Below are 9,113 nucleotides of genomic sequence, written 5' to 3'. Positions count from 1 at the left end.
AAATGAGATTTTTGGGGTTTGGACACATCTGGTTCCCCACCTCCCAGTCAAAGGGCTCATTTGCTCCACACCATAGCATTTAGTGAGATTATGCAGCTAACAGACTCACCACCTGGAAAGGCAGGAAAGAACCCGGCTGAACAGAATCAAAGAAGAACCATCTATGCCATTTACAGAATCCTGAACTGACTAGTGGATTTTTGTAAGCCACTGGGTTTTATAACTTGTTCATACAACAAAACCTGACACAGTAGCACATTTCTGGGTTGTGTTTATGTGTTTGATTGTTTGGGTGACTTGATCCCTCCACAAAGGGTATGAGCAAAGACTGTTCTGACCTTAGGTTAGGACTCTAGTCTCAGAGATTATGGGCATTTGAGAAACAGACAAAGCTTGAAGTTGGACCCCAAGTTCACTCGGAAGAGAAGTCTCCCTGTCAGAAGTTAATGGAAGGCTCCAGGTTATCTGTGTCTCTTCAAACTGGAGACCTTCATTTAGGCCCATACTTCGACTGTGTCTTAACAATCTTTTTCACAAGCAGAAACTCAGTTAACTGCAGGGGGAAGAGATGAAATTAAAGATGAGTGAAGATGAAGCAGTAAGCACTGTTGTGCTGCCGAGATTTGATGCTGATGTTGTTTTGTTTGGTTCTGCTGTTTGTTTCTGTTTGGTTAATTTGACCAAAGTTAGAATTACCTAAGAAGAGGGAACTTAGATTCTGGAAATGTTCCTTTCAGACTGACCTGTAGGCTGTTTTCTTGATTGATGATTGACATGGAAGGGCCCAGTGATACTGTAGACAATATCGCCCCCGTGCAAGAGGTCCTGGGGTATATAAGAAAGTTAATTGAATAGGCCAGCAAGCAGTGTTGCTCCACGGCCTCTGCTTCAGTTCCTACTCCAGGTTCCTGCTTTGAGTTCCTCAAAGGACTGTGATATGTCAGCCAAACAAAGTCTTTCCTCCCCAACTCGATTTTTTTCGGAATCTTATCACAGCAATAGAAATCTAATTTACAGACCGGTTCTTTTCCAAAGGCAGCTTCCATGAGCCCACATGTAGTTAGTTTCAACAGAGAAGCACAGGGACATGCATGACATTAAGTCCACACATCCAGAAGCAGAGCCTGAACCCTGTTCACCTTTATTTTCCGGACCCCTTCCGGTTGCTGGTGAGCTGTTTTCCTCCTTAGCTTCTAGAGGCCCGGGAGGGCTAGAGAGCTGCAGGAGCTGAAGGAGGATGCTTGGTGCTGCCTCTGCCCAATGCCCTCTGGTCTCCCTTGCCCTGCTCTTGACCTCCGGGGCGCGCGCCGCGTCGCCACGGAAACGCCGGGCAGGCGCGGCGGCGCGCACGGCGCGCTCTCAGCTCCCGGTAGAAGTGGCGGCATCTCCTGCTCCCGCGCGCCCTGGCGGCCCGGAGCCGCGCTCGTTGGGCTCCCGTCCCGGGTCCCCGGTGGCGCGAAAGGCAAGATGTTGAGGCGCAATCTGGATGACCGGTAACCGCCCGGGACCTCGTCGTGCAGGCTGACGGAGGGAGAGGGCCGAGTGGGCGAGGGGAGCCGGCCCGAGGGCCTGGAAGTGGGCTGGGACGGGAGAAGGCCGCACGGTCCCCGTGGCGCTCTGCAGCCCGTCAACCGGGCTGCGGCGAATGCGAGGCCGAGAAAGTCTCCCGGCCGACCGTTCCCCCTGAGCTGGGCCGGGCCCCGCCGCGGTACAGAGCCCGGGAGGCCGCAGGTGCCCGGGCCGCGGCAGCGCCATCCCTCCACGGCCCACCGGGCCTGGGCCTCTCTCCGGGCCTGCAAGGTCCTAGGCAGGCCTAGACCCTGCTTGAGGTCCTAGAGAAGGGCAGGCCTCTGGGAGAGTTGGGAATGTTGCCCTTCAGAGCTTCAGGATGCCCCTGGAATGTTTGCATGTAAAATGAAAGGGACACCATCTTACTGTTTGAAGAAGTGTTCTGTCTCTCTCTTTTATAGAGATGCTCAAACAAAACAACTGCAGGATGCTGTCACAAATGTGGAGAAGCATTTTGGAGAGCTTTGCCAAATCTTTGCTGCTTATGTACGGAAAACTGCCAGGCTTCGAGACAAAGCTGACCTCCTGGTGAATGAAATCAACATGTATGCCTCTACCGAGACCCCGAATTTAAAGCAGGGTCTGAAAGACTTTGCTGATGAGTTTGCCAAACTTCAAGATTACCGCCAGGCAGAGGTATGAAGTGAGGTTCTGGTGTCATAACCCCAAGAAGTAGTGTTTAGGAACTGTAGACTTGCCATTGTAACCTACCGAGCAGTGATGGATATACCCTTGAAAAACGTCTTTCCTGTCTGTAACACTATGGGTCCTCTATACGAAACCTTTCTATGGCCTGATAGCTTTCAACCTAAATGTCAGGTGTGTTTGAAGTCTTGAGTTTATGGATGCATTCACCAACAGGATAACAGGAGGCAGGCATTCAGCAAAGATGACATACAAAGCCCTCGTGGGGAAGGAAAACATCTGTATGGCCTCTGTAGGCCAAGTGCATTTTTAAAACGCACTAGACTAGAGATGGAAATGCTGAAAATGACAAGATAACAAATTACTAATAAATGGGCTCCATGTTGCTGATATTCCCATAGTTTGGAAGTTGAGCAATCGGAAAGCTATGATTTATAACACAAATAGCAAACCAAGTGATACAGCTGAGAGGTTGGTTGTGTGTTTGCTTTGAGTGACCAGAGCTTTGTGCTTGGGAGATCCTTCTAAAAAACCAGTACTTTCTTAATATTGCATAAGCACTTTCACGGACTTCTTTTAGATACCAGTTGACTTTACAAAAGTTGACATGTTGAAATTCTATTGCTTTTTTACTTTTGTAACAAGTCCCATTGATCTTTCTCATGTTTAAAGCCTAAAACAAATTTTCATTTACTGAAAGTTAAAAGAGAGAAAGAACCTATGAACTTATCATTTTGCATATAAAACTTGAGTACTAATCCCTCAGGGATAGCTGTAAGAAAAATGTTAAGTTCTTGGGATACATTTCTTCTACAACAAGCAATACTCAGTTATACATAGTAACTGGAAATTTAATGTTTCAGAAATAGTTTTTATTCACAGATAATCCTAAAGTCCTATTTTGCCAATAATTTTCCCTTTCTAGAAATTTTTATGCTAGTTATCAAATAGCAAAGTGGATTGATTTGCATTTGCTCTGCTCTGTTTCCCTGCTTCCCAAATGGTGGAGATGCTAATGAACATGGCAAAGGTAGGCAAGGGAAAGACAAGGGAAACTGTTAGAACAGACATGGATAAACCTCACACTGTGTGTTATTAGAGCTGATGTACATTAGACTGGTCTGAATATTCATAACATTGATTTCAGAATTCTGAATATTTAAATGATTATTTTTTTACATTTTCCTAAACTCTTTTAAAATGAAACATCCATATAACATCATTTCCAGAAACTAAAGAATTAACATGAAATGGATTGATTAGGTAAACATGCATCATTCTAAAAAGCATTTTATTTGCTGTAAAATGTTTGTTTTAAGCAATAGATGTCATTTGCTTGCCCACACTGACAAAGGTTCAGTGCCTCATCATTTTCTTGAATATGTATAAAAAGTTTTTCTTCAATTCCTTTTACTAGTATTATTAAAAGAATTGCTATTACTTTGTGACAAAAATGTAAATGAGTTTGAGAAACTGTTTAATTCTAGATAAAAAGAGATCAGCTGTACAGTTGGCAGATCAGCAACACTAAGCCCATTTATCTTGTTCTCTGGGCTTTGATAAATCATAAGTGGCTGCTTAAAACAATCCAGCTAATACAATAATTCCTAAGCTGTTTGCTTTTGAGGGTTGTGTTCCTTTAAATTTTCCTAATAACACTGTATTTTTCAGCTTTAATTTTTCTGGACAGTTGAACTATATGAATTAGGAGTCAGTAGCTGTAATATCTGACAGTATGGGAACATAGAAAAATGGTGGCTGTACTGCCTTAAACCTCCTGAAGGCTGTACCTGTACTGTAACTTAAAATTTCAAAACTATTAATCTGTACAGTATTTATTTCAGATTAAACAGTATAGATCTTTATTTCAGGATTTAAATTTTGGTATTTCTATGTTTCTTTTCAGTTATATTTTATATAATTTTCAATAGGTTGAAAGACTTGAAGCCAAAGTAGTTGAACCTTTGAAAGCTTATGGGACCATTGTAAAGATGAAACGAGTAAGTCAGTCCATTTTTTATCCACTTGGTATTATGACAAAGGTATGAGGTTTTGTCTTTTTCATAACAAATACAAAGTAACATACAATTATTCTTTCTATATACTTTGAAAAAGATTTTCTTAGAACTTTAAAATTAGTGAAGCATTTTTAACAAGCTTGCTAAGTATACTAATATTCTATATAGCAATAAAAAAATCATATTGTGGAAACATTTAAAATATGTGATGAATATGTTTATATATTTTTGTTTTAAAGGTGGTGACTTATATTTTTAAAATCTGACAAACTGCTTTTGAAATCAACTTGGAGTAAAATTTACACAAAATAAAATTCTTACTTTTCAGTGTTTGGTTTTATACACATGCTCATGTAAGCATCACCAGAACCAATATTATAATATGGCTCATTTTCCATTCATATTGTGTCTTATCTTGAAAAAATATCAATGAATGCACAAGCTCTCATGTGTATACACACAGACACACACACCCCTCTACAGTATTCATAACTCCTGTGCTCACAGTGCCAGGATCAAACAAATATTCTTCCATTCTTAAGATAGAATGTTTTATTTCTTAAGTTAGAAACTTTTATTAAGAAAAATGATTATTTTTACAGGATGATCTGAAAGCAACGTTAACAGCAAGGAGTCGAGAAGCCAAACAGCTATCTCAGTTAGAAAGGACACGCCAGCGAAACCCGTCTGATCGACATGTAATTGTATCCTTTGGATTTTGGTGTTAAAAAAAAAAAAGATTTTGTAGGGTATTCAGAACAAAAGTAAATGTATACGGAAATTATACATCTGTAGTTCTAAGTTGGGAATTTTCATGTTGGTGGCAAAAAGAACCCCATTTAGGAATCCTCACAAGAGAAACTAGGCAGCTGTAAAGCCATCCCACCTCCCAACCCAATCCTCTTTGCTTTTCATGATTGACTACTCCCCAGTCCAATCAGAAATGTTGATGTTTTCTGGGTAAGTTAAAAAGTAAATGCTGATATCTCAGTACAGTATTAGTACCTGCAGTACTTTTAAGGAAGGGGAAAATGTTCCCACAATGTCCTTCATCCAAAAAAAAAAAAAAAAAAGAAAAAGAAAGAAATAGATGAGTTCACAATAATACCTTTTAGTCAAACCTTCAGGAGATTTCAGTATAATTAAGCTCATAGCAAGACACATGGTAAATAAAGGAATGTTTGTTATAAAAGGAGCTTCTAGAAAACAATTCCTTCCTGAACTAGAATGTATTTCATACAAGCACTTGCAGTGCTAGCAGCTGTGTAGAAAGCGCTATCAGCTCTCTGCCACTCTTCCCCATTCTAGCTTACCTGTGATCCCCTCCTGCTCACGGTTGGTTCTGCCCAGCCCAGCCCAACACCAATAAGGAGTGGCTCTTTTGGGGCATTGGAGGTTGAAGAACGCCTTCATTCCTAAAGGGAGTCCCTTGCACAGTGGTTTGGGGCTGCACCAATTACCTGGTCCATCTTCCTTTGGACCAAAGGTACATATTTTAAAACCTATTTTAAAAAAGGAAAAAAAAAAACCAAAGAGGCAGTTAAGTTGGACTGGTGCAGAATATGTATTGGACATTTATTGGAGCTTAGGATTTCAAACCACAGTCTGTTAAGCAAGCTGGACAAACCAGAGAATACTACAAATTCATGCCAACAACTAGAGAACTGTCAGACTAGGGAGTCACCAGTGTTTAAGAATTAAGTCAATAATCAAAATTTGTTTTGTTCTTGGGGTAAAGAATCTATGAAGGCAGGTAAAGTATAACATCTGAAATCCTGCATAGTGGATTGAATCACAAGTTTCATATTGCTCTTTAACACAGAAATGAATATACTGCTGAGTCAAACTTTTCTGACTTACAATGTTTTGTTAACACTGCTGTAGAGGAAGGAGCAGTCCTTATGGCACACCTCAAACAAGGTGGGAAAAACACAAGTTACTGTTACAGGTCAATTGTTCTCACTAGATAATACCTACTAAGCATTCTGATAACCTAAACTAGAGCATAAACCACACTTTACATGTAAATGTATTAAATATAAAAATAAAAATAGTAAAGAGCGTCAGAGTATTTTTACCAGATGTGAAGACAGACCCTTACAACACAACTAGGTTCGATGTATACATGAACTGGAATACCTTCTTTTGATGAAAATAATCCTAGGATCTACTGCCCACCCCAAGGTACAGGCTGACTTCTGAATGGTTGTAACACAGCTTGAACGCATCAATGTGGCTTCCACCTTTACCATCTTTGAGAGTCTTGGCTAACTGGTTATACTGCTACTTACTTGCTCACGGAATTGTATCTTAACATTTCCTACTCGAGACTGGTTTGCTGTAGAATTTTGAGCAATTTTCAGTGAATATAATAATGATCAGACATGTATATTTTCTTTGCTAGGATAGAAGTCGTCAGAATCTAGGATACGAGACCCCAGCTGTTCTGCTTCCTGTGCTTTTTTAGGTTAACCAATCCTAAAGAGATTTGCAGTTCTTAAACTAAAACATAAGGAGATGAGAAGGACAAAGCAAGATACAAAATAAAAGTCATGAAAGCTGTATATCACATACTGTGATCATTAGGAGTCACTCCAAGTAGTCTCAGGAAAAAAAAAAAAATCAGATATCAAGTAACTGACAGCCAGTTTCAGAACGTTTCAGAACAAAACTTCAAGTGCACTCTACATTTGAATTTTCTGTTTTAAAAAATGCCCAGAAATGTTTTTAAATAGCTTTTAATACCAGTTAGGATTAAGTTTAAAGTCTTTCTTTTTTAAAACTATGCTTTATATGGTAAATACAAACAAACACAGATACAAGTTGATCTACCTTTAAGCTCTTAGTATCTTAACCTTATGTACTACACTAACTATAAGAGCAATTCTATAAAGGTATATGACTTGACTTTATAGTGTTCAATTATCTTTGAAATGTATTTTTTCCTTTATGAAAATTTTCAGTCACAGGTGGGCAATAAATTGGTGTGTCAAGAAATGGATCCTGAGAGTAAACCCGTTTACTTGTTTCAGCTTACAGATTCTTTTAAAAGGAAGCAATAACTAAATGTCACAGTATTATATCTCAAAACTTTGATGACAAGTTCATGTTAAATGATATGACTTTAGAACAAATATAATTTTAATATAAGGAACAAAACTTTATTAGGAATAATTTAATCATAAAATTGAGGTATGTTTTTTAATTGTTGGTACCGCTTAAGATAACATTTGATGTCTGCTAGCAACTATTGTCCTAAAGGAAAAGATGCTTAAAAAGAAATAACATAATTAAATTGTAATTTTCTGCACTTAACAGTACTGTTCCTGCTGTATGTGCTAAATTCTTAATATAAACTAGAGTATTAGAAGAAAACAGCTTTTTTTTTTAAAAAAAAAAAGTCTTTAATCCACAAGTAAATAGCAATATTTAGATAGTAGCTGTGATAATTGTTAGCACAGAGCTAGATAGTATGCAAAACATTAGAACTTGCCATTTAATATATTAGTTATTTGCATATATGCATATATATATATATAGAGAGAGAGGGGGGGGGTGGAGGGAAGAGAGCATAAACTAAATGAAACAATGCAATGCTGTCAGCTTGTAAGAATCTGGTAACCTGAGCGTGATACTCCATGCCTATAATCCCATCACTTGGAAGGTAGAAGGAAGATCAGAAGTTCAAAGTTTTCTTCCACCAGATAGTAAGCTTACAGCCAGCATACACATGTTATATATATTCCAAAACTGTATACATACAGATATAGACATGCAGATATGGTGACACACGCCTGTAATAAGCAGTCAAGAGGCAGAGTCATGAGTTCACAATCAGCCTGTATAAGAAAATTCTAGGACAGCACTGGCTCTATAAGGAGACCCTGCCTCAAAAACTTAAAATTATATATCATTCATTTGGGGAACTCTTAAAAGTAAACACTTGAGTCTCCCTAGCCTCAAGCACTTACATGTTGTAATAATAAAAACTTGGATTCTCTGCAGTGGGAATCACTATAGCTGTGGGTCTTCTTAATGTGTACTCTTAGTCCTTCACGAAGATCTATTTTATTTCATTTAATATATAAAGAAGTCGTGTCAGATAATCTGTATCACAGATAAATACAATGTGAGAGCACTGAAAATAGTAACCAATTACAAGTCTTTTCTTTGAGGGAAAAGGACAGTGAGATAAACAGCACAGATTGAAGTGGAGGGAAGCAGTAGAAAACAGAAAGTAGTTTCACAGTACATCCACGGGCAACAGGAGAAATAGTTTTAAAGAAAGGACTATTGTTTGAGATTAAATGTCTCTTAACAGACTTAAAGCTCTGTGTTGTACATACTATCTAATATAGTGCTTTTGTTGTATGTGGTAAAAGGTAAATTTGAACAGTTACACTTTTAGGCCAGAAAGCCAACAGTAAAATGGTAACTTTCACCAAAAGATTTATCTACATGGATTCTTATGAATTTTTCTTTTGTTGGGGCATTCACTTTTTTAGGCAGAAACTGAATTACAGAGAGCCACAATTGATGCTACCCGCACAAGTCGTCATTTGGAGGAAACTATTGACAATTTTGAAAAGCAGAAAATAAAGGACATAAAGGTAATTAGCTTAATACAGAATGTTCTCTAACCTTACTTAATATCATTAACCGTGTCTGGGGTGGACTCCCTCTCATGGTGTAGATCTCAAGCCAGACCATGGTTGGTTGGCCTTTCCCTAAATTTCTGCTCTATCTTTACCCCTGCACATCTTATAGGCAGGGCAAATTATAGGTTGAAAGTTTTGTGACTGGGTTGTCCCAATACCTCTATTGCAAATCTTGTCTGATAACAGGAAGTGGCTGCTTCAGGCTCTATATCTCCCATTGTTT

General features: G+C 38.8%; 1 protein-coding gene across 1 annotated transcript; it reads left to right on the top strand.

Moving 5' to 3' along the window:
• Positions 1-1,176: 1,176 nt before the first annotated feature.
• Positions 1,177-8,842, top strand: Fam92a (family with sequence similarity 92 member A; the record flags this gene model as incomplete). Its single annotated transcript, XM_028779913.1, has 6 exons — positions 1,177-1,493; positions 1,971-2,205; positions 4,146-4,214; positions 4,835-4,936; positions 7,196-7,201; positions 8,738-8,842. Coding segments are annotated over exons 1-6 (750 nt in total), but the record flags the coding sequence as incomplete, so codon positions are not given.
• Positions 8,843-9,113: the final 271 nt, after the last annotated feature.

The sequence above is a fragment of the Grammomys surdaster genome, unplaced genomic scaffold, assembly GCF_004785775.1.
Source record: "Grammomys surdaster isolate TR1022 unplaced genomic scaffold, NIH_TR_1.0 97, whole genome shotgun sequence".
Lineage (NCBI taxonomy): Eukaryota > Metazoa > Chordata > Mammalia > Rodentia > Muridae > Grammomys > Grammomys surdaster.
The sequence above is the reverse complement of the archived record's forward strand: the minus strand, read 5'-3'. Positions and strand labels throughout refer to the sequence as shown.